The sequence below is a fragment of the Chenopodium album genome, chromosome 7 (assembly GCF_948465745.1).
Source record: "Chenopodium album chromosome 7, dcCheAlbu1.1, whole genome shotgun sequence".
NCBI classification, from domain to species: Eukaryota; Viridiplantae; Streptophyta; class Magnoliopsida; order Caryophyllales; family Amaranthaceae; genus Chenopodium; species Chenopodium album.
The window spans coordinates 19,723,874-19,749,453 of NC_137840.1; the positions used below are offsets into that span (position 1 = coordinate 19,723,874).

The following is a 25,580-nucleotide window of genomic DNA, read 5'->3' on the forward strand; positions in this document are numbered from 1 at the left end:
TCTTTCACATCCAAAGGAGTGGGAGGCTGTTCCACATAAGTGAAATCCTCAAAAATCTTACTTATATGTTCGTTCAATTTTTCAAGGGTAGAAATAGTGACCTTGTTTTGTTCCATGGTAGTGACCCTAGTGGTAAGGGTTTTCATCGTGGCAGACAGTGCCTTGATGGATTTGTTGATGTTTTCAATATCTTCCTTAGTGGCCATTGAAAGATAAGAAGTAATGTGGAGATGGCGAAGTTCTCTTTAAAACGCCTCTTGGATTTAAGAGATTGTTGCGGTAATGACTCGAACCGTATTAATCTACCCTTGCTCCTTGACCAAGTACTGTGAAATAAAACAATTCACTTAATTATTTGACTCATTGCTAAAGATAGGAAAGGAAGGAAAAAATAGACATTTGAAAACAGGTGAAAAAAACTCCACTCATTTTTTTTTTATTATGACGAAAAAAAGGTGCATGAACCTAGTATACGATCATAATCGACCTGGTGCACGACTCGAATCGGAACATAAAGAAAGTGTGTGGACTATACTTGACTCGTGAGTGGTTAAGTGATGTTATAAGACTCGTGGTATGATCGTATGGCTAGACATGTAAACAGTAACCAAAACGACTGACACTCGGACCAAATTAGCATGAAAGACCAAAATAGGGGCTGACTGGACTTTAACTTGGGCACCGTGTCGTGGCGCAACTATCATGACACGACAAACCTGCACTGTGGCATGATACAAGATGCCGTGACACAGTACTGATTGCCGTGACACGGTGTTTTTTGCCCTGGCACGGTAATCAGTTCAAGGTTTTTATGTGATTTTACCATATTTTATTTATTTTTTTTTTGTCTATTTTAGAGTTTGCGCTAATTACTAAGTGGGTACGGTCCATTGGATATTGTTAGTCATAAAATAATCCATCATAGACAAAGAAAGATCGTTAAGGTTAGGATCAAAATGATCAAATATACATGCATAGGACATGTAGGCACAATGATACAAAGAATAGTTCGCAATCTAAGGTCCAGTTCTATGTTCCACTATGGTCAGGTATTATTTGGTGCCAAAAGGGTACCATGGTTATGAGTTTTGACGCCTTAGCAAGGCATCCTCCCTTGAGGGTGTATGCCAGCGGGCGGCTCCGCGAGTTCGTGATGAAATCGAACTCGACTTCATGGTTGGGTGGATTTAAAAACTCGGATAAACCCTTATTGCCATGAGCGTTTTTGGGTTAATATAGCTCAAATCCTCCGGGGCTAAGACATATGAAGAACACACAGGTTTTTTTTTCAGAAAAATCGAAGGTAGCTGACTGTGAGAAGAGAAATAAACACCGCGTGACGATGCCCAGCACCATGACATGGCAAGCTCTGCTGTGGCGCGGTAGTCTGAAAATCTAATTGATGCCTCTGTTCTCTTCGTTCACGGCCAGGTTATCCAATTTTTCCTACAAGACAGACCTGAGATACGACGTTAAAACGTCTACGCATAAGCAAAAATGCCAAATTAATCACTAGAATAATTTTCAAGAATCTTTCAAGTCTCATCCACTCATCTTAATTAAATACCGATCACTTAAATCGATCAATAACCAAGAGTCCTCCCCACCCCAGTGGAGTCGCCAAATTGTAGGCGTCGTTCGAAGTGCGCCTACGTTAAAGCATGTGTGAATATGTTTGGCACTCATAGGAAGTGAGAATTAACATATATGTTTAGGGAAAAGGAAAGTAGGGAGCCACTAACAAGTTTTTAAGGAACATGTCAACCGTTCACGGATCATAAAAGACAACCACGATAAAGGGACAACGATAGGCTACAACGATTGGTCTGTGAAGGTTACACCCAATTCATAATCCATGAGATTACTAACTCCGAATGGTTCAAAACCATGAAAGGAGGATCGGGGATGATGGTACGAAGTGAGTCATGGAGTCACATTCGCCCGTATTGGCCTCTACTCGATTCTTATAGTGAAAAGTGATTCCTGCTATCTCAAAGGCATGCAAATAAAATATTCAATTTGCTCCAAACTGTTATTAGGCTAAATTTATTGAATATTAATGCAGCACATAATTCTCAAATATTGTGATCACTTCGATTAAACAACAAGATTAAAGGAACCTAAAACGGTTGTCTAAATTATCTTATTAGGTGTGATTTTCAATTACATATTCCCTTTAAACATGCAATATGGTGATAAAAAATAATAATAGAATAAACATTAATATTGGAAGCAATTCAATAATAATAGCATTCGTCAAATCAAATATAAAATAACCTAATCATGATACTAGCAATATTAAAATAAAATAAGTCATTAAATTAATTAATTACACACATTCTGCGCGTTCTTTAAATTGCTACATCATGAATAAATTGTTAGTTACTTCAATAAAAAAAAATATAAATAAAATGGAAATTAAGTTAAAAAAAAAGTAGAGTTGATTTGGTCCAAACCCTCAGTTATTTGTATCTTTCACACCTTAGTTTAAGGACGAACCTCGAGTTGAGTATAGACTACTTGGAGTGCTTAAGGGAAGAATGATGTAATTAAGAATGTAGGTTTAAGGCTTAGAATATGAGAGAGAGAGAGAAGAGAATGAATTTTGGTGTAAAAGAGAGGAAGAGAGAATGATTTGATGCCTCGAACTGCATAAAAGAGGGGGGTATTTATAGAGGAAATGAGCAGAGGAAACGCACAGAACCCTAAAAAGATAAAAAAAAAAAAAACCCTAATTTAAGGCGCTGCGACTCGCAAAAAGATTGGCGCGACACGCCAAAATTTGGCGTGACACGGGACAAAATAGTGTGACGCGGGGAATTAGCAACCCTAAAATGATAAAACGAGTTTTAGGTTTTACGCGGAGAAAACCTTGGAAATTCCCGTGTCACTGTATGTGCACCGTGACACAACAAAATATGAAGCGACGCGGCAAAATATGGAGTGACGCGGGACATTTTTCGCGTCCAAGTTGAGAAAAGGAACGCGAAAAAACCACTGGAAAGCACCATAACACGTGAAGAATACCATGTCACAGAACTAGGTGTCGTGCCACATCACTAGGCGCCGTGACACGCCAATTTAGCTTTATGCTCGATAATTCCAATTTTAACACGTTTTTAAAACTATCTTTTGATCCGTAACTCAGAATAAGGCATATAATATATCATTGAAAAGCTTATCAATTTTTTTTCTAACCCAATTAGAATCAGGTCAAATTCATCTGTAGATTGTAAGATATGGTTGTTTTAGTAGAACGGTGTCGGTTTTGGCCGAGCTTAGTGTTTGGTTCATATCTTCTTCATTTTAAATCGGAATTGGGCTTATGATATATTGCTGGAATTCTTATTGAAAGGCCAATCCAACCAAATAATAATTGGATCAAAATTATAGGGCCATGAAATCAGTTTCTCTCGGTTTTGTGATGTGGATATGAAAAGAGGAAAATAGACTATGGTGTGGGGAAATGAGCTATGTATTGGGTTGATTTATGAAATATATTGAATGGAAACATGGATATAAGCACTCCAAATATTAAATACTCAACCCGACCAATAATGGCGGTGAAAGGTTGTTCATCATCGGGTTTGGTTTTAGGGAGACATTTTAGGTGTCTACATCGGCCGACCCCAAGAAAACGGTTAGGTTGAAGCCTTCAACAAGTTAATCTCAGACGGTATCAAAAAGAAGATTGAAAGAGCTGTCGGCCTATGGGAGAATGAATTACCACACGTCTTATGGGCCTTCTAAACTACTGCAAAATTCCTCATGGTGTACGGTGTTGAGACCGTCTTGCTCATCCTACACTATAAGCGGACTCTTCGAATCATGTTGTATGACGAAGAGGCAAATTGGGAGGCCATGCGGATGGCATTGTACTTGCTTCTAGAGCGCAGGGGCAATGTCGCCTTGCGTCATGAGATCTATCGTTTGAGAATGACTAGAGCCTACAACAAGAGAGTGCACAAGTGACCCTTTAAGGTTAGGGACTTTGTGCTATGGAAAATGGAGACAGTCGGTAGGGCAAATGAGAAAGGGAAGCTAACCCCAAATCGGGAAGGCCTCGACCGAATCTATGAAGAAGTAAAAGGCGGCGGCTCCTGTTTGGAGACACCAGACGGCAGGTAGCTACCCAAAACCTGGAATGTAGATAACTTGAAAAAGTACTACTTCTGAGATTTTGAAATTTTTTTTATTCAAACTCATTAATGAAAAATCTGCCTTCTTTCCCATACTTTGTCTATGTATTTTAAACATTCAAGAGCACCGCTTGCACAATGAGCAGACAGACCATGCTCAATATTTTATTATAGGGTACCGCCTGCACACTATGCAAACGGCCTAAACCCTACAAATTAACATGATCATGAGAAACGCCTGCACAATGTGCAAACGACCCAACCTCACTTAGCATTTAGTAAAGTGCATCCATAAGGACCGCCTACACTATAAGCCATCGGCCCGAATTCTAATGCTAAAAAAGAACCCCTTGCACAACGTGCAGACGACCTTAAATCTATTTATCATTTATAAGCTAGGTGTCAAAGACTTGGTGGCTAAATATTTTTCTTAAAGAGGCCCAAGGCCGTATATGTTCTATAAAAAGTCGTCTGCTCCAACATGAGTACGACTGTCTGCTCCAACATGAGTCAGACAACCGACGACGTCCATTCGGGCGAATTTGTCGAAGAGAGTATCTCCCATTTGGGTGGTACAATGCTCTATAAAACGAAAACAAACGGCCCTATGGACTGTCTGAATTAAGATAACGATCACAGCCGTTTGATTTAATCTAATTTAAAATTTAATAAGTGTAAGTTTTTCCAACTATTTTAATAACAGACAGAAAGCGCCTACTATTTCATTTTAGAGGCTACTATATTATGTCTCACCGCCTGCTATTGCTCTAGCGCAATACATACGGCGGATTATGCTTAATAAAATAAGCTAAGTTCAAGGACTTAGCGGTTTAATAGCGTCTAAATGACTAATTTAGGCCTCTGGCCATATGCTCTCAAGTGCCTATCTGTCTGCTTAAGATGGCCATTTGTCGTTTGATTTGGGGCAATCACCATAGGTTTTGATTCACTTAGAAACCAATCATACTCTTTAAAGTATTAATAATTTCTAAGTCAATCAACCCATTTTTGAAACCAAGCAAACATTTGTCCAGGGGCAAGGACATCCGGTAAAACAAATAATCGCATAATATACAGGCAAGTTAAATACATAGCTTAAATCTATGCATATCAAATAAAATTGAAAGATTTAAAAAATTTTAAAGCAAGATGCCAATATAATCAAAACTGGTCAGATTGACCAGATGTTTCATTCAACTTAAAAACAGTCGTCCCTGTAGACGACTGCAAAAGTTAGCCGGTAAAACCGAAAGAAATAATTGATTCACCCGACACCCTGGTCGGTAAAGATACATAGATACTCGGCATACAGGCCGAAAATGAAAATATTTGGCCATTCGGCCGCAGAAAGATACCTAAAAATCTTATAAGGATCAGGGGAGGTCTTCAGCATTAACAGCCGCATCATCCTTGTTGTTCCCTTGCAGCTGCTTATCGTCGTTCACATCCTCTTCCTGATCCTCATTATCCCTCGAGGACGACACGCCAGAGGAGTCGGATTCCTTGACTCCCCCGACTGCCTCCTCTTTCGCCTGCTACATGAATCGGTCGTTAAACTCATCATTGGCTACATCAAACTTGACTTTCCAAATTTGGTAGTCAAAACCCGGCTGCAATGATTCATAAGCCGTCCGCATGATGGACTCATAGTCCTCCATCATTTGTTTGACTAGGCCCTTTTTCTTTTCCTTAGCCAGGGACTTGTATTTAGACTTGAGTTGGGACTCTTGGTTTTGCAGCCAGCCCTTGAGCTTATCAACCTTCCCATGCAGGCGGCCAACCTTCTTATTCGCCTCTTAGATCGGCTTTAGTTTATCCTTGGGGCCTTGACCTTATTATGCAGCTCAGTAATCCGCCCCCTCGCTGCGTCCAAGTTCTGCTTGACCTGCAGATTTGCCAACGCCAGGGAATACATCATATCAAGTGTCAGTAGTTCATTTTGGGCAATCTCAAACTGAGCAGTGTCTAAGGAGGAAGCAGCCCGAGCTTAAGCAGTCGTTACCTTTTTGGAGTTGTCGTTGATTGGCTTTTCAAGCCCATTCGGCCAAAATTGAGATAGTTAATATCAAACGACCATATGCATCACCCAAGGTAACACTAGTGGAAAAATTGTCATTTGTAACACCCTATTTGTAACAGCCATGATAAATTTCGTTACAAAAAAAGTAATTGTAATGGAAAAAATATATAAACGGTATGGAAAAAGTCATTTGTAACGAGCAAATAATTGTTCTATACGAATAGTTAATAATCGAATAGTTAATAATCGTATCGGGCAAATAAATGCACGTTACGAATAAATAATATTTGTAACGGACAAATACTAAGTCGGTTACGCGGTTACACTGTTTGCCAGTCAACGGCGGCAAATCTCTCTCTCTCTCTCAGCCGCTTTTGTACCTCAACGCTCTCCTCTCTCTTTCATCCTTTCTCTTATCTTCTTTCTCAATCTCTCTCTCTCTCTCTCTCATCCTTCCTGATTTTTTCCATTAATGTTCACGGCGCATCGGTCGGTCCTAGCAACGGCGGCAGTGGCGGGCTGAATCGCCGCTCTAAGTTTTTGTAGCCGAATCGCTGCTCTCCGGTGTACTATTCTAGTGAAGAAGATGATGCAGCGGCAGATCTGGTGTTTTCCACAACGAAGTTTTCTTGGTAATTTCCCCCTTTTTTGGATTCTTAATTAGATTTGATTTTGTTTTTAAATTTTTTGTGTTTTTGAGATTTTAATTTTTTTTTATTGTTTGGAGTTGATTAGGTGAGAAGGGAAGTTGAATATGAGCTATCTGCTTGTATTCTGAAGCTTCTAGAATTCCATCTCACTCCTACTGCTTGTATTCTGCAGGTTTGTGTGTTTTCTTTATTTTTTTTTGTTTTGTGTTGTTGTTTAGGGTTTAGATGCTCGATTTTGCAGAGATTTGTCCGAATTGATTTCGATCTAAAAGATAAAATTTGATTTGTATTTGTTATTTTGAATTTATTCTCTGATTTTGCTCCTGTATACACTGAGATGTTAATGGAAGATTGATGATATATAATTAGGCAATAGTTAATTTTATTTAATTTAATGGGATGTGAGGGGAGGTTTCAAGGTCTGTATAGCTCCATTTTCATATGTAGCCGCTTCATTTTAGTTGTATTTGAAGTATGTTTATACGAATTTTGGAGTTAAAGTTGCTTAGAGTCTTCCTCTTAATTTAATCTTGTTTTTAAAAAGTGATATAATAAAGAGAACCACCTGACATTTTTTTCCCCTCTTTGTTGAATTGAAACTCAATGCTGCTTGTTTCTTTAGACTATGTGCATGAACAATTTTTTTCCACTATCATTTGGATACTATTTTAAAGGAGTTAAGGAATCATTTTTCTTAACCTTTTCTGAAAAAAATGTGTAAAAGGAGTTAAGATATAGATGAAAGGAGTTAAGATACAAAGATGAAAGGATTCATATTTCATATCTTTTATTGAAAGTGCATTTGTCTCTTTCCGTATTTTAAACCTTTCAACTGATATTTCACCTTTAGAGAGGGAATTATATCACATTATACATGATTTTATTGTGGTTTTAATGCTTGATTCTGATTACAATTACAAGAATTGTCTTTACTTGATTCTGAAAGTGTTAGTTGTACAATATAGGGTAATGTTGATCTTACTGCATACAGGGCCATGTTTATAGTGAGGCCCTCTAATTTGGATCATACTCTGATTGTAGAGAAATTGAAGCGCAAAAGGGCTTTTTGGAGCAAGGGGTGCCCAGTGCCTTGTGATGCCTTTTCATTTGTTGCATCCATGACCCCATTTAAAATTAAACTTGAACTTGGAAGTTTGTTTGCTATTTTGTTGATTAAACTTGAAGTTTGTTCGCTATTTTGTCATTTCTTCGCTATTTTGTTGATTAAACTTGAAGTTTAAACCTATCAATCTGGCATTTTTTTTACCCCATTTAAAATTATGTTTTACATGTTGATCTACTCAAATCAAACTGTGTCCTGGGGTTTGTCCAGCACACTCCCTGCATTGCACTATTGCAGTAACAATATTTCTAGTATTGACTGAATTTCCTGGTCTCTGTATGTGTTTCAGTGCCTAACTTGCCTGATTTGTTTATACATCGGATCATGTTCATGTCAAAAAATTTCATTAGTTTATTTGTTCCGATTGTATACTGCGTACACAAATTAGATTTTGAGGTACTGGTGACTTATGGATTTCAAATTGTGTGGTTTGAGTAAAAACCTTGTTCTTGATCTAAATTGCTCTATTGTTAAAACATTGAGCATTGTCTGTGTGTGTGACTGTGTGTGTCTCATTTGTTGATAATCTTGCTGATTTAGTATGGCTTTGCTGGATTGTGTGTGTGTGTGTCTGTGTGTGTAACTTTAGTAGAACATTCTGCACTTATTGTTACTTTATCATCACTTCCATTGGCCTTCCCACTAGCACATTAATATCTTTCTTTTTTTTTTGCGAATGTTGTATAGTTTTAAATGCTTACTGCTGTTCATTCAACACTTGCATAGAGCTTACAAGTTCTGCACTTGCGAAGACTAGAGAACCTAAGCCAGTGGCGTGCTGTGAGGTTCAATCGTTGTTCATGAATATGGACACAAATGGCATGAGATCTTACCTGATTAAGCTACACTACAAGGAAATATATAATATGCGTGATGAGATTTCTGATTCTCTTCAGTTGTCACCAGATCCAGCAAAGCTTGTTTTTAATGTGATTCAAAGTTCTTATGAGTTGGTTGAGTAAGAAAGTACGCTTAGTAATGTCTGGTCTTAATTGTTTGAATTTCAGCTTCGTAATGTCTGCATTGTGTTTTTTTTTTTTTTTGGGATTGTTGACCTAATCTAAAACGGGCTTGTTTGTTTTGCAGTTGTGACAGCTGGGGGAGGAATCTGAGGTGCTTGTTAGAATCAAATATGATGGTATTTTTTGAACTTTCGTCTTTCCTCGGTTTCTTCGCCTTTGGGTTGTTGGAGTTTGATTTACCCAGATTTGCTAAGTTGAAGCTAATTTTGTTGTTTTTGGTTAGAAGGGATTGAATGTTTTTTCTGGGGTTATAGCTAATATTGTTAATTCAAACTGTGTAAAAGGAATTAATTCTTTGAGGTTTATTTGTTTACTCATGATTTATTGTTATTTGATTTGGGGTGTATGTCAGCTACATATTTTATTATATCTCGATTTGTCGCTGTGTTTTCATGGTGTCTCTTGAAATATTTCGATGAATAATGTGGAAGACTCAACAAATAGTAGAACCATCCTCCTCCTGATGCGTTAATTTGTTCTTTTTTTTGTTATTACTCGACCCTCTGTTTTATTCAACCCTAAAGAGGCTGCTGACCTTGATATTGATACCATCCCTAGCCTTGCTCTTTCTAGTAATTGTTTATGTTCTTCATATTGGTTTGCACCTTTTATTGATTTTTGAGTTATAAAAGGCATTTTTTTGTTCTGGGTTTTCTTCAAATTTGTGTTTTCTGCCTTTAAAAGTTGAGTATTTGAATTGGCTACTCATTGTTTATTGTTGTGTGTATTAGGTGTTCGTAGGAGCAGAAATTGTTATGTGTAATGGTTGAATCTTAGAGAATCTTCAGAGTGGGACTTATATAGGATTATATTTGAAGCAGGAATTGAGAAATTTAGCATTTTACTTATAAAAATGGAGCTGATAATAATGAGCTAAATTCAGTTTATTGCGGTGTACTGCTTGTGTTTGAGTATTGAAATTTTAAAAGATTGAAAATGACTTATAATTGTGTGATTATTCTCTTATGGATTAGTGAATTGTATGAATTTTCTTTTTGGGGGACAACGTCGATTATTGGGTGATTACTGGTTAAACAGAACTTTTTTTTTTAATTTTCAGGTACTTGAAGTATTTTTGACAAAGAAATAAAGAAGCACAATGTTAGGGATTGGCTTCGTGTTAAACTTGTTTTATTATTGTTACAATTGAGATTTTCTTTAGTGGTTCTTTTAAGTTTTAGTTATTAGTTGATTGTATAATAATTATATACTATATTTGTATAAAATATAAATATCTCTCATTAATAGATAAAAAAGTGTAAAGCAATCCCGCATTTGCTGGATTTTTTTTAATTAGATCACACACTATTTGTAACAGGCAGATTTTAGGCCCGTTACAAATAAGTAGGTATTCGTAACGAGCAAAACATGTTCCGTTACAAATGGACATTTGGGTGCCCGTTACTAATAGTCCCGTTATTTGTAACGGGCATTTCAAATGTCCGTTACAAATAACCCAGTTATTTGTAACGGGCACTTGTTTGCCCGTTACAAATAAGTGTGCCCGTTATAAATAACTATTGCTATTTGTAACGGCAACATACATAACGGCCATTGCCGGTTACGGATGGGCTGTTTTTGCCCGTTACGGATAAGCTTTTTTCCACTAGTATGAGAAATCAAAAACAAAAATCACAACTATCCTACCTCACAGCGAGGCGACAAGATGGCGTCGAGGTTGAGGGAGCCGACTACTCGGACAGACGCCTTGTCTTTAGGCCCAAGCGCCCTCAAAATTTATTTGTCCAATTGTAGGACAATCGGCCTCTGCGAAATCTCTTCCAGATCAAACAACATGAATTAAAAGTATTTCGAATGGTCCAGTTCCCTTTTTGGCGATTGTTATTTAATCCAACCACATTGAAAAATGGTTTAAGTGATTATACCTTCCGCCTCCTCCTGCGATGTGCTTCCTGAGCTTCTCAAAATTGCGAACATCACTACTCGACTGCTTTTTAAGCTTCGGCTACGGCTATTTGGAGGGAAAGGGTTTGGACGATCCGCCCTGCATAGAATGTGCCAACTAGTAAGCATGCGGTGATATGAAATAACCAACAAAACCCAAGAAAAAGAGAGGAGAAATCAAGTAACAACAAGTTCAAACCAATAAAATAAGGCAAACCTGTCTCAAAATCACTAAGATAATGAAAATAGGGGTCTTAATCAAAGCCAATACCAAGCAAAGCTAGGATTAAGATGTAACCACAAAGATTACAAGGTAGCAATCATAAAGAAAGCAAGATAATCACAAAGATTATGGTAGAGAGAGAAAGTCTCTTTGATTACAAAATCAAGCAAAGTTCAACATTAATTAAGATACAAAACGTCTTAAAATAACTTAAATAGTTCGCACAAACTAACAAGAAAACGGGAAAAGGTTCGGCCGAACTAAGGGTAAGTTCGGTCGAACTTGTGGGTAGGTTCGGTCGAATTGTCCTGCTCCTGGTTCGGTCGAACCTTTGGAGTTCGACCACTGCTGCAATACTGACAAAATCTGGTTGGAAACTGACGAAATGGTTCTATCGGACTTCCTAGGTTCGGCCGAACCTCTTCAATTCTTCTTGTCTTCAAGTGTGATGATGGTTAGTCCCGAAAGGTGACCTCCAAGGAGCTTGGCCCGACTCCGTGTCATGACACGAGGCAAGTCTTCCACTTCGTCCACTAAGTTTCATGCACCTGCGTCAAACCTCTCTTCTTCAAAAGGAATTGCCCTCAATTCCGGCTCATCATCACCAATATCATCTTCAAAAAGAAAAGGAGCAAGATCACCAACATTAAAGGTAGCATGAACACCGAACACTAAAGTCTCCTGGTAGTTTGAGCTTGTAAGCATTAGGTCCAACTCTCTCCATAACTTCAAAGGGGCCTTCGGATCTTGGCATGAGCTTGTTCTTTCTCTTAGCCGGGAATCTTTCCTTCCGGAGATGGAGCCACACAAGATCACCTACATTGGATTCCCTTGGCTTCTTGAATTTGTTTGCCCTTGCCTTGTAACTCTCATTTGCCTTCTCAATTCTCTTCTTGACATCTTCATGAAGCTTTTTCATCATTTCAACTCTATCTTTCGCCTCAAAGCCCAACTCCTCTTGAGGAATACTAGGCAACAAGTCAAGTGGTAGGCGGGGATTGAAGCCATACACTACTTCAAATGATGTTTTCCCAGTAGCTATGCAATGAGAGGGGTTGTAAGCAAATTCAACTTGAGGTAGCTTAAGATCCCAATCTTTCATGTGTTTTCTAATGATAGCTCGGAGAACGGTGGACATGGTACGATTAGTCACCTTGGTTTGGCCAACGGTATGAGGGTGACTAGAGGTACTAAACAAGAGCTTGGTTCCCACTAACTTCCACAAAGTCTTCCAAAAGTAGCTCAAGAACTTAGGATCACGGTTCGACACAATACTTTTTGGAATGCCATGAAGCTTCACCACTTCTCTAAAGAACAAGGTAGCCACATGAGAAGCGTCATCGGTCTTGTGGCAAGGAATGAAGTGAGCCATCTTGCTAAAACGATCAACCACAACAAACACGGAATCATTTTTCCTTTGAGTGCGAGGGAGAGCAACTACAAAATCCATACTAAGATCATCCCAAGGGTGACTAGGGACCGGAAGAGGAGAGTAGAGTCCTTCACAGAATTGACTCTTAGTCTTGTGACAAGCCCCATAACGAGCTATCACATCTTGCACATCACCAAACATCTAAGGCCAATAAAAATGCTCTCGAAGAATGTCATATGTTTTTGCAACCCCAAAGTGTCCAGCTAGTCCTCCTTGATGAGCTTCCTTAACAAGCAACTGTCAATGAGAGAATTTCGGAACACAAAGCTTTTTTCCCTTGAAAAGGAAACCCTCTTGCGCCATGAAAGAGCCATCGACCCCTTCCTCACACTTCTTCATCAACCCACCAAAATCCTCATCATCGCGATACAACTCTTTTAGCAACTCAAACCCTGAAAACATTGCATCAAGAATAGTGATCATACAATGCCTCCTAGAAAGAGCATCGACAACAACATTGATATTCCCATCCTTGTACTTTGAAGAGAAAGTGAAACCATCGATGTACTTGAGAGATTCATGATCGGAGTGTAGTACAAATGGTCTAGGCCTCAAGTAATGTGACCAATGATCAAGAGCCCTCACAATAGCATAGAACTCCTTGTCATAGGTACTATGCCTCATTCTTTCTCCACCAAGCTTCCCACTAAAATAGGAAACCGGCCTCCCTCCTTGCACAAGAACCGCTCCAACTCCAACCCCACTAGCATCACATTCAACTTCAAAGGGTTGTTCAAAATTCGGAAGAGCTAAGATAGGAGCTTCACACAACTTCTTCTTGAGGGTCTCAAAAGCCCTTTGAGTCGATGGTGTCCACTAAAAAATACCCTTCTTCATGCATTCGGTCACCGGGGCTAAAATAATGCTAAAATTCTTCACAAACCTTCGATAGAAGGAAGCTAGACCATGGAAAATCCTAACTTAAGTGAGAGTATTAGGAGTAGGCCAAGATTGAATGGCCTCCATTTTACTAGGGTCCATTAAGATCCCTACATTCGAAATCACATAACCAAGAAAAACAATACTACCCACCATAAAAGTACACTTTTCCAACTTGGCAATAAGCCGCCTGTTTAGGGTAAAAATACCCTAGACACGTGGACCAATGAGAGGAAGCCACGTGTCGAGCTCAGGATGGCCCATGTGGCTTAACATCCTCTTGACACTTGGTGCCTCATATATGCCTCTAAAATGGCGGCCTTCAAGGGCCCAAATCCCTAGAAGCGCCGTTTTACAGCGCAGCCCACTGAAATTTAGGTCAAGTGACCTAGAAAGGGGCACGTTATCCAAGGACCCTATAAATAGGGGGATATTTCCCCACTTTGGGGACACATTAAATCATTTATTACACCTGCATTCTCTCACATCAGAGAAAGACCTGAGCTTGGAATCCAAGCAGATCCCCACCTAAATTTCCGTACTCTTTATTCCCTTTCAAGTTACTAACTTGATCGTCGGAGGCAGAGCTCCAACCACCCGACAATCCAGCAAAGGCACCCCCTGTTCTAGAGTCAGCCGTTCCTAGGGATCGGCTGAGTGTCCTAGGCAGTGTCGAGTGGGTGGATTGAGAACTCATTTATATTCTCTAATAAACTAGGTATACAGGCGGAGAAAAAATGGTATACAAATTGAAAGGGAGGAAAGCTAAAATGGTACAGGCGGTTACCTCGCTTTTACTCTAAAAAATCTGAAAACCGCTACAGCCGGTAAACCGGGTGTTGAACTACTAGCACTCGCAAACTTGAACTTGATGTGACGCAAACGAAAGCAGAGAATCTCTCTCTAGAATCTCTCTTTTTCTCTCTCTAAAAAGTCAAATGTGAATGTAAGGTGAGAAAAAGGGGGGGGGGTAACTTTCTATTTATAGAAAGTGAAAGCGGGGGGAAATTTTTGATTTGAAATTCAAAAATTTTACCCGTTACTGTTCACCTATGAAAGGTGGACACGTGTCACAGGCCCCACGTGATATGCACGTGCGACCTGTGAGGGGCAAATGTTTAGGGTAAAAATACCCTAGACACGTGGACCAATGAGAGGAAGCCACGTGTCGAGCTCAGGATGGCACATGTGGCTCAGCATCCTCTTGACACTTGGCGCCCTCAGATATTCCTCTGAAATGGCAGCCTTCAAGGGCCCAAATCCCTAGAAGCACCGTTTTACAGCGCAACCCAATGAAATTTAGGTCAAGTGACCTAGAAAGGGACACCTTCTCCAAGGACCCTATAAATAGGGAGATACTTCCCCACTTTGGGGACACATTGAATAATTTATTACACCTGAATTCTCTCACATCAGAGAAAGACCTGAGTTTGGAATCCAAGCAGATCCCCACCTAAATTTTCGTACTCTTTATTCCCTTTCAAGTCACTAACTTGATCGTTGGAGGCGGAGCTCCAACCACCCGGAGTCTCCGTTATTTTGCAGGTACAACTCAGCCGGATCAGACTTCGTGACGTAACTCTCCCGAGGGACAAAAAACACCCAAAACACCGCCTAATTCTCAATATTTCAAATACTTGCCTCAAATGTTTAACATAATCAAGTTCACATTTGCTATAAACAAGTATGTCATCAAAATAAACAACAACAAATTTACCGATGAAGGGGCAAAGTACCTCATTCGTGAGCCTCATGAAAGTGCTAGGAGCATTAGAGAGCTCAAATGGCATGACTAGACACTCATACAAGCCTTGCTTTGTCTTGAAAGTGATCTTCTACTCATCTCCTTCACGCATACGAATTTGATGGTACCCCATCCTCAAGTCAATCTTCGAAAACACCTTGGAACCATATAGCTCATCAAGCAAATCATCAAGTCGGGGAATAGGGAAGTGATACTTGATGGTGATGTTATTGATGGCCCTACTATCCACACACATCCTCCATGTACCATCCTTTTTCGGAACCAAAAGAGCCGAAACCAAACAAGGGCTAAGGGATTCCCTCACAAATCCTCTTTCAATCAACTCACCAACTTGTCTTTGAAGCTCTCTTGCTTCATCGAGGGTACACCTATAAGCAAGTCTATTAGGGAGTTGTGATCCGAGAATAAGATCGATTTGATGCTCAATTCCCCTAATAGGTGGCAAACCGGGGGGAAGATCATCGGGAAAAACAACATGGTACTCAACCAATATTTCCTTGACAAGGGGGTGGATTGGGTTCTCTCACTCACTCTCTTGTGTTTCCCTAAGAAGACAAATAAAGACAAGTTGTCCTTGATTTATTTCCTTTCGCATCTCATTTTCCCCAATTAGAAGGTTCTCTTTGATTGTGTTTCCCGTACCCAAGGGTTCTTTGTGTTTGATGGTGGGGGACAAGGGGTTAAGTACAATCTTCTTCTTATCCATCATGAATGAATAAGCGTTCTTTCTTCCATCATGCATCACATCTCTATCAAATTGCCAAGGTCTACCAAGACATACATGACAAGCATCCATAGGCAATACATCACAAAGCACCTCATCCTTATATAGCTTGCCAATTGAGAAAGAAAGAAGAGTTTGTTTCGTTACCTTCATCTCATTGTGATTGTAAGCCATTGAAGCTTGTAGGGAGTAGGATGATCGGTAGTTTCAAGATTGAGCTTGCTCACTAATGTTGTTGAAGCCACATTAGTGCAAGAGCCACTATAAATGATAGGGTTGCAAACTCGATCCTTGATGGTGCAACGAGTTTGGAAGATGTTTTCCCTTTGCTCTTCTGCCAAAGGGGTAGAAATGGAGTGAAGTGCCCTCCTCACAACAAGGATTTGAACTTCATCGGCTTCAACTAGAATCTCATCCTCTTCATCATATATAGAGTCTCCAAAATCCCTCTTCTCATCTTCGTAATCATCATCATTCATTTCACGAATCATCATAGTTCTACTATTTGGACACTCATTAGCAAAATGTCCATAACCCCTACACTTGTAGCAAGTCTTTCAATTGCTCATCTTGTTGTGATCATCTTTGCTAGAAGAGTATATGGGAGCCTTGCCTTTGTCATCCTTGGCAATGGGCTTGCTTGTCTCACCCTTTGGAGCAAAAGAACTCTTGAAGGTAGGCTTAGTATACCCACTAGCACTACTCACCTTGTCATACTTCTTAAACTTCAAAGCTTTTTGCACCACTTGATCAAAACTTCCATGGGCGTGCACATCAACCTTTTGCCCAAGTTTTCTCTCAAGACCACCAATATACATAGCAATCTTATGCTCCTGTGCTTCTTCAATTCCACTCATGATAGAAAGTTTCTCAAACTCCTTAGTATATTTCTCTACCGACATAATTCCTTGCTTAAGAGAGTTCAATTTAAGATAAGAATCTTGCAAATAATCTTAAGGCACAAAGGCCTTATTCATATGTTTCTTCAATTTCTCCCAAGAAGTGATTTTTGATTTTCCATCTTTCTTCCTACGATTCTTTAAGTTCTCATACCACAAAGAAGCATGTTTTTTGAGTTTTAGGATGGCCAATTTGAAACGTTTTTCATCATTATAACCCTTAAACACATTCCCCATACTCCTAACCCAATCAAGAAATTCATTAGGATCAAGATTACCTTCAAAGTCTGAAAATTCCGACTTGATGTCTCGGTCACGGTTGTCCTCATGGTGTCGTTGGCGGTATTCCCTTCTCCGGCGAGGAGAGTGAGAGTCATCTTCTTCACTAGGGCTCCTCCTCCTTCTAGGACTTCTTCTATTCTCCAAGACCTCAAGAAGTCTATCAAACTTCCTTTCTAGAGCATCCAATCTAAAGTTTTCATTGTAACCTTCATCATCTTCATAATAGTATCTATCACCCATGTTTCAAGATAGTGAGAAAAATTTCAAATTTTTATGGGAAAAGATGAGATCTTTTAAGAGAAGGAAAGAGAAATTCAAAATGTTAGGATCTTTCTAGGCTAATTACCTAGGCTCTTGATACCAAATGATATGAAATAACCAACAAAACCCAAGAAAAAGGGAGGAGAAATCAAGTCACAACAAGTTCAAACCAACAAAATAAGGCAAACCTATCTCAAAATCACCAAGATAATGAAAATAGGGGTCTTAATCAAAGCCAACACCAAGTAAAGCTAGGATTAAGGTGTAACCACAAAGATTACAAAGTAGCAATCACAAAGAAAGCAAGATAATCACAAAGATTATGGTAGGGAGAAAAAATCTCTTTGATTACAAAATCAAGAAAAGTTCAACATTAATTAAGATACCAAATGTCTTAAAACAACTTAAATAGTTCGCACAAACTGACAAGAAAACGGGAAAAGGTTCGACCGAACTAAGGGTAAGTTCGGTCGAACTGTCCTGCTCCTGGTTCAGTCGAACCTTTGGAGTTCGACCACTTCTGCAAAACTGACAAAATCGGGTTAGAAACTGACAAAATCGGGTTGGAAACTGACAAAATGGTTCGGTCGGACTTTCTAGGTTCGGCCGAACCTCTTCAATTCTTCTTGTCTTCAAGTGTGATGATGGTTAGTCCCAAAAGGTGACCTCCAAGGAGCTTGGCCCAACTTCATTTCACAACACGTGGCAAGTCTTCCACTTCTTCCACTAAGTTCCATGCACCCGCGTCATGCGGCCTCATGAAAACTTAACCCAAGTATAGTAGGAAAGTTCCTCACCTTAGGAGCTTCGCCTGTCTGCTGCTCCTCATTAGTCCGTTTGCCCAGGATGGACGAACAGTAATACACTGCAGAATGTGCAGCCGACTTCTTGGTGGCCTAGAGCTTCTGCATTGCTTAGTCTACACAAGAGGTAAAAGAGTTAGAAATTAAAAAAAGAATCAAGATCAACAAAGTAAAATAAAAACAAGCGGCCTACTACCTCTCGGCCTCTCAGTACTAAGACCGCAAGCGGCCAAATATCTCCCGTCATGTAGCCACTCATGACGGGGAATGTAGCTTTGCAGGGTGACCTCCTTCTCCCCCATCTCTTCATTGGTCCGAATGGCCAGCGTAAAAAGGCCTCGATCCAGTATTTACTCCTGCGCCTGCCTTAGGATAGGCGGCAGGGCTTTCTTCCCAACAAGGAGAGGCAGGTTCCGGTTCCACCTGTTGTACCTTTTCAGTGCTAGAAAAGTGTCATTTTCTGACGAAAAAAATCCCTCGAAACACCTTGTTTTCCGTCGAAAATAGGGTTTTCGACGGAATTCCGTCAGAAATCGTCGTCGAAAAACCCTTTGTAGGAAAAAGGGCCTTTTCCGACGGAAATCATGCATCGGAAGACATTTTCCGGCCCGGGAAAGTTCGTTGTAAAATTCCGACGGAAAAAAAATACGTCAGAAAATTCCAATGGAAAACAAATCCACCACCTTCTACAAAAAAAAAACCCACCCCACCCCACACCACCACGTCCAATCCCCACTTCCACCCCATAAGCCGCCACCACGCACCGTACCATCTAAACAAACCAGACCCTAAGCCGTCGTCACCACCACCTTAACCCATTCAACCCTAACCCACCTAACCGAAACGAACCCACCCACCAGACCCACCACGACTCTAACCTAATAACCCAGATCTACCACCACCTTAACCCATTCAAACCTAACCCACCAATCCCGAACGAACCCACCCACCACGAACTTAACCAACCTAACCCTAACCTAATAACCCAGATCTACCACCACGACCTTAACAAACCTAAACCCACCAAATAACCCAGATTTACCACCACGACCGCCCAAAACCATAAAAAAAAAAAAAAAAAAAAAAAAAAAAAAAAAAAGAAGAAGAAGTTAAACACAAGAAAACATACCTTTAAATACGAATTTGGCTTTAAATGTTGTCTCGAATTTGATTTAATATGGTCACATTCGACCATGAAAATTCTAGATCTAGAGTTTTCATGGTCGAATTTAACCATAATAACCATTAATATCTAAAGAACCACCGCAACTCGACGGATTTGAAAAAGAAGAACAACCTAGCGAAAGATAAGGGAAAAGAAAATAAGAAGAAGAGCAGAGAACGGGAAGGAGAAGAGAAGGAGAAGGGAAAAGAAAAGAAGGAAGAGAAGGAGAACGAGAAGGAGAAAGTGAGGCGGAAATAGAGAGAAAGGGGGGAGGGGCTGCATTTTAGACGTTTAGGGTTTGGTAGAAAGTTTTTTTTTTAATTCTATTCCGACGGGAAATTCGTCAAAAATTTCCGAAGAACTATAAATCCGTCGAAAATTGTAAATTACGACTGAAAAATCCGTCGGAAAGCATATCTATTCCGATGGCTTTTTTTCCCCGTTGGAAATTTCCTACGGATTTCCGACGGAATTGTTAAATTCGTCGGAAATATTCGACGGACAAAAAATCTGTCAAAAATTTTGCTATTTTCGACGGAATTTCGGGTCTGTCAGAACCAGTCCATCGGAATTTCCCTATTTTCTAATAGTGTTTGTTGCGCAGGCGGTCGGGGGAGGAGACTATGTAAAATTTCTTCCTCTAGTCCTTCCATTTGGTCTCCTTCCCTACTGTCATCATGTAACCCTTATGGCTAGTAAGGCTGAACCATCCGGCTCCGCTTGATTGAAGGGTCTTGCAGAAATAATGCATATGAGTGAATGTCTCAAAGCTGGGATCCACCTCCAGCATTTCGCAGGTGGCAACGTAGCCCATGATGTTGACCTAAGAAATGCGGGGCTAGTTGCCAGATACCTAGTTGGTATCCCTCTAAAATCCTCTCCACGGTTGGATGAAGAAGGAAGCAAAGTCCAACTTGAATGGCCGCCTCATAGCAGCCAAAGCATTGGATGTCGTAGCTGGCCTTCTCTGGCCAGATGACTGTATCCTTAGCGTCCGGCACAGAAAGAAGAAATCCATTTTCCATGACATGGTTGGAAATGAACTTCGCAAATTCCTCCGTCATTTTCTCCCGCTTGGCTTTAGGAACGTGCAAATAATAGGGAGCATGTTCCAGTCGGCATGAAGCAGACGGCTCCGCCCATCCTTCCCCCTTATCCACTAACAGGGACTCTCTAACAGAGTTTAATTTTGAGCGCGCCTCCTCCGAGTCAATGGAGGCAATGTTAGAATATGATGATTCAGTGTCATCATTGGAGTTTTCGCCCAAGTTAGGGGCCTAGTGGCTAGTGTCAACAGTGTCCTCCCCCATTTCCTCATCCGGCACCGAATCACTCGGCCCGGAATTTTGTTGTTCATCATCGTACTCCTCTAGAATCGATGAGCTTAGGGTGCTAACGTGCTGGGCGGGTAATCACGAACCTTGGCAACAAGCACCCTAATGGAGCCTTCCTAGTATACAGTTGAACTCTCTATATGGTACCAAGAACCATCCGCCCTAAATGTTCGACTGGTCTACTTTATTCTTGCCATGGTGTCCCGCAGAGGCACATACACGGTCGGATTTGCAGAAGTTCTCAAAGGGGATCCTCGAACGAGCATTCGGCATTCCTAGTTCTAGATTCAGTCGTCCCCGGTGACTGGTTGATCGCTAACCTAGGCCGTCCTGGGTGCGTTTGGGAAACCATTTTTGAAAAAAAAAAAAGAAAAACAAAAATAATACTACCTCCTGTCCAATTTAGTTGCAACTTTGGGGGTGATTGCGGAGGTCGAGGAAAAACTTTTAAAAGGTGAATAGAAAAAGTAAGGGTATGTAATTAGGAGAGTAATATTGGAGGGAATAGTTGTGGTCCCTTATTGACTTTTTAGACCAATTCCCCATTTCCAAAAGAACGTTTTTAAGGGAATTGGGGAGGGGGTGGGGGGGGGGGGGGGAGGATAAATTCAAGTTTGTTTACATCATAAATTAGTTTAGTTAATCCAAAATACAGGCATCCCTACCAAATTACATCCTTCTAAATCTAGATTCGAAAATTCCTAATTTCTAAAACTGTGTTAGTAGCTGCAGCTTCATTAATTAAGGAATAGGCTCCGTCGAAGACCGTCCAAAAAACACCAGCCGCCACTTCATCCCCAAAAGGCAATCATGAAAAAATAAAAGGGAGGGACTCATGGCAGAGTTCATAGATGAACTTATGGAGGAGTTTATTCAGCAGCAGCAGCTCATGGATGATGAATTCATTGAAGAAGAATTCATCCACGAAGAATACCAATGGTGGTCCGATTCAGATGAGGAACAAAACTAACAACATGAAGATAATGCAGATGGATATGATGCAGATGATGATGCAAACATCGAAGATGAACAACAATATGTTAGAGCAAGCAGAGAGATGACAATAGAAGAGAAAAGAGCAATTGTTGATGATATTATGTTGCACATGGAGGGGGACTCACTGCCAAGAGGCTTCTTAGCCAATTTGGCTAGAAAACATTTAGTGCATAAATCCACAACAACAAGGTGATTTCAAGTAATCAAACAATCTTTAGCATAAGGTACTATTGTCGATGTCAATACAAAAAAGTTAAGCAAGACAGGACCCAAACCGAAAGTATACACAGATGAGTTTCTGACTTTAGTACCATTGTACAAAAGAACCACTAAGAGGGGTTATGCTGCTGCATTGAAAATTCCAAAAACAGCATTGCATAGGCTTAGGCAACAAGGCAGGCTCAAAACACGCACAAGCACAAATCACCAAGCATTGACAGAGAAGCACAAAGTGTCAAGACTGAAATGGGTTCTAAGTCTCATTGACCCAGTACCAGCTCAAGGGGACCCAAAATTCACTGATTTGCAACAATGGATACTTTTAGATGAAAAATGGTTTTACATAAATCTAGAGACAAGAACATTCTACCTACTGCCTACAGAAGAATATCCGTACAAGGCACATCAATCACGGAGGTTCAAGATCAAAGTAATGTTCATGGGAATGATAGGCAAGCCATTGTTTGATGAACAAAACAACATGGTACATGATGGAAAATATGGTCTATTTCCTTTTGTAAAGTATGAAATAGCCAAAAAGAAAAGCAAGAACAAAGATGCAGGGACTCTTGAGACAAAAGCAGTCCAAAGTGTGACAAAAGAATGCGTAAGGGAGATGCTACTGACACATGTCATACCAACAATCTATGAGAAATGGCCATATCAGCTACCAAAGGACATCATCATACAATGGGATAATACTAGGCGTCATCAAGTACCAAAGGATGATGAATTTCAAGAAGCTTGTCATGAACATAGATTCAACATTCAATTCATTTTCCAACCAGCTCAATCACCAAAAACAAATGTTTTAGATTCAGGCTTGTTTAGTGTGATTCAATCATTACAATATCAATCATTTCCAAGGAATTTAGATGAACTAATTATGGAAGTTGCTAGAGATTTTGAAGTGTTTGATCCTATTTTGAACAAGTACACATGGATCATACTTCAATCATGCATGATTAAGATACTAGAAAAGCAAGGTGGAAATAACTCCCCCACCCCCCCCCCCCCCACATGAAGAAGAGAAGCTTGGATAGCCAGGGTCAACTACCACAACTACTAGAAGTGGACAGGGATCTCATTGCTCAAGTAGTTCAGTTTTTGGATACAGTCACAGTTATAGGAGATGATCAAGGGCAGATGGAAGTAGATGCAGACTGATGCAATTGCAAAAGTGAAGGGAGGTTAGTGTTAGAGGACTTATAATTGACTGCCACACATAACCTTTTACTTTTCTAACAACTTTTTGAGTGAGATTATGTGTAGGTTATGTGTACTTTTGGTATATACAATTTAATCATTTATAAGGCAGTCATGTATGAAGTCAAGTTAAGATCTTTTGTGTAATCAAACATGTAATGAAAGAAGTGTATGTCATGTGTTGTACCTAATATTTCCATCAGAATGGGTGTGTTTTCGATCAAAGCTTTAGTGAGGGTTGGTGTAATACCCCGTATTTTCATACGTATTTTCTAATTAATTAATTAAGAATTATTTTATAAAAAGGGTATTTTAGCAAATTTATTATTTGGAGCCAAAATAATATTTGAATTTTGGCGCCAAAAGTATTTTGAAAATTAATCTTTTTTTTTTTGGATAAGATATATTATCCATTTATCCTATTTTAAAACTGGATTATTTACATATTTCGGATATTTTAATTAAAGAAAAATAATATTTTATTAATTATTTTATTATAGCCGAAATTACCTAATAACTAGCTAGGAATTTTGGATTTTCCATACATGGAAAATCTGATTTTTCTTGGTTATTTTTTGGTAAATAATTGGTATTTAATTAATTAATTATTTATTCTATATTATTTACACAATTATTTTTTTCCTTAAAAACCGAGCAAAATCTTCCTAAATATATTTATAGGAGTTCGAAAATTTGAGCTATGATAAGCTCAATATTTTCGACCCTATTAAATTATTTTGGGGGAATTTAATTGGTAAAATCATATTTTTAATTATCTCCTAAAATCTCTTATTTTCCTTAATTCTGATTCTCCATCTTTTTAATATCTAATCATCATATTTTCTTGCCAATCATTCTTATTAATTATTCCCCAAGTAATTCTAATTTCCTTATTATTTTTCATGACATATATACCTTCCATATTCAAGTGTACACAATCACCTTAATATCCAAACTTTCCTTAATTCTTTTACTCACTTTTCCAAGTAATCCCTTAAACCCTACTTACCATAATTCTTCCCAAATTTTGTTGCCATAATTCTTGCATGAGCTAGCCTATAAATACCCATTCATACCTCTCACATTCTTCACACCAATTCTCTTCTTTTCTTCTCCTCAATTTTACACAAATCATCCCGTTTATCTTTGAAGCCAATTTCGGGCACTTCTAATCAGTTTTTGAGGTATTGATGTTTCACAGAAGATTTTTTCTCTCCAAAAATACTTGAGTTTAGGCTCAAGAATCACCCAATTCAGAGTTATATCAAAGGAGTTATAGCCTCTGCAAGTTCTGCCTATTCTTTCCAACGAAAATTCAATTCTCTTCAAACCTATTTCTTTATCTTCTTCATGGTTAGTTCTATTTCAAAGCTATAATTTTATATAAAAGTATTATTTTAAAAGATTTTTATAGTCCATGCACATTAGATTTGAGTTTATGTTGCGATAACCTTATGGTTATGTTATTTGCAAGGTGTATTCGTGATTGAACTTTGAAAGTGCGAAGTGTTGATTGATATTCGGAATCAAGGTTCTTGAGGTTATTTTTGTGTGGTTTTCTAGCAAGGATCAAGGTACGTTTAGGTGGCTAGATACCTTTGAAAGTGATTGGTTTGAATAACATGTTTTATATGATTTTATTAAAGACTGAATTGAATTCATTTGAATTATGATTTTGAAATAAATTATGTTTGAAGGTATTTATTTTAATAAAAGTATTTTGAATGATTGATTTTTAAATCATGTTTTTAATGGTTTGAATTACTTATTGTGTTTAAATAAAAGAATTGATTTTAAAAGGTTTCTTGAATTAAATAAAGGTTTTTCAAAGAAGAGTTGTTGATTTTGAAAAGTATTAATATGAGATTTTATTCTCAAGTATTTACTTACAAGGTTTGATTTTGAAAGCATGTGGAATTAATTAAAAAGGATTTTAAATTATATTGGAATTACTGGATATTAAAATGATTTATTGAACCATTGAATTATTATTATTAATGCTTTATAAGCATGTTAGTAATCCCCCTATGCGGATTTGGTTTATTGATAAGGCCTTGGACTTTGTATGACCAGGTCTTTTCTCAAGAATAACCTTGTAATATAAGGAGACTAGCTTGGGGGGTGTGCACACTTGGGTGAGGAATTAGATTAAAAGGAATTGGTTCTTAATAAAGGAATTGGTTTTATTAACTATTTTTTTGAGTATTGAATCATTGGAATCGGTTTTGGAATAATGAGTTTGAAATTATTGGATTAATTATTGGAATTGGTTTTAAAAGTATGTTTGCAAATAAATTGAGTTTACACTATCTTGCACTTATCATACTTAGCATAATTTGCTAATCCGTATTTGTTATTTGTTTTGGTTCGCCCTGTTTACCGTAATGGTAAGCAGTGTTTACTATTTTCAGATGGAGTCATGAATGAGCATATGGGAGTCCAGGGATTTGCTTCACCTAGTTTAGGAATGTTGGTCTTTTCTTTATTTTTGAGTACTCATAACAATGTTACTATTTTTATAAGTATTAATAAA

General features: G+C 38.9%; 1 protein-coding gene and 1 long non-coding RNA gene across 3 annotated transcripts; both read left to right on the forward strand.

Annotated features, from left to right (window-relative positions):
- Positions 1–6,480: 6,480 nt before the first annotated feature.
- LOC145640967 (uncharacterized) lies at positions 6,481–10,222 on the forward strand. Of its 2 annotated transcripts, none has more exons than XR_014115048.1 (5): positions 6,481–6,791; positions 6,895–6,981; positions 8,620–8,898; positions 9,019–9,070; positions 10,015–10,222. It is a non-coding gene; the product is annotated as an uncharacterized LOC145640967 (long non-coding RNA). The 2 variants fall into 2 exon arrangements; XR_014115047.1 differs by having other exon boundaries at positions 8,659–8,898.
- Positions 10,223–20,037: 9,815 nt separating this feature from the next.
- Positions 20,038–23,008, forward strand: LOC145640072 (uncharacterized). The gene is made up of 4 exons (XM_081691382.1): positions 20,038–20,152; positions 21,631–21,811; positions 21,947–22,827; positions 22,959–23,008. The coding sequence occupies exons 1-4, from the start codon at positions 20,038–20,040 to the stop codon at positions 23,006–23,008; spliced, it is 1,227 nt and encodes a 408-aa protein (XP_081547508.1).
- Positions 23,009–25,580: the final 2,572 nt, after the last annotated feature.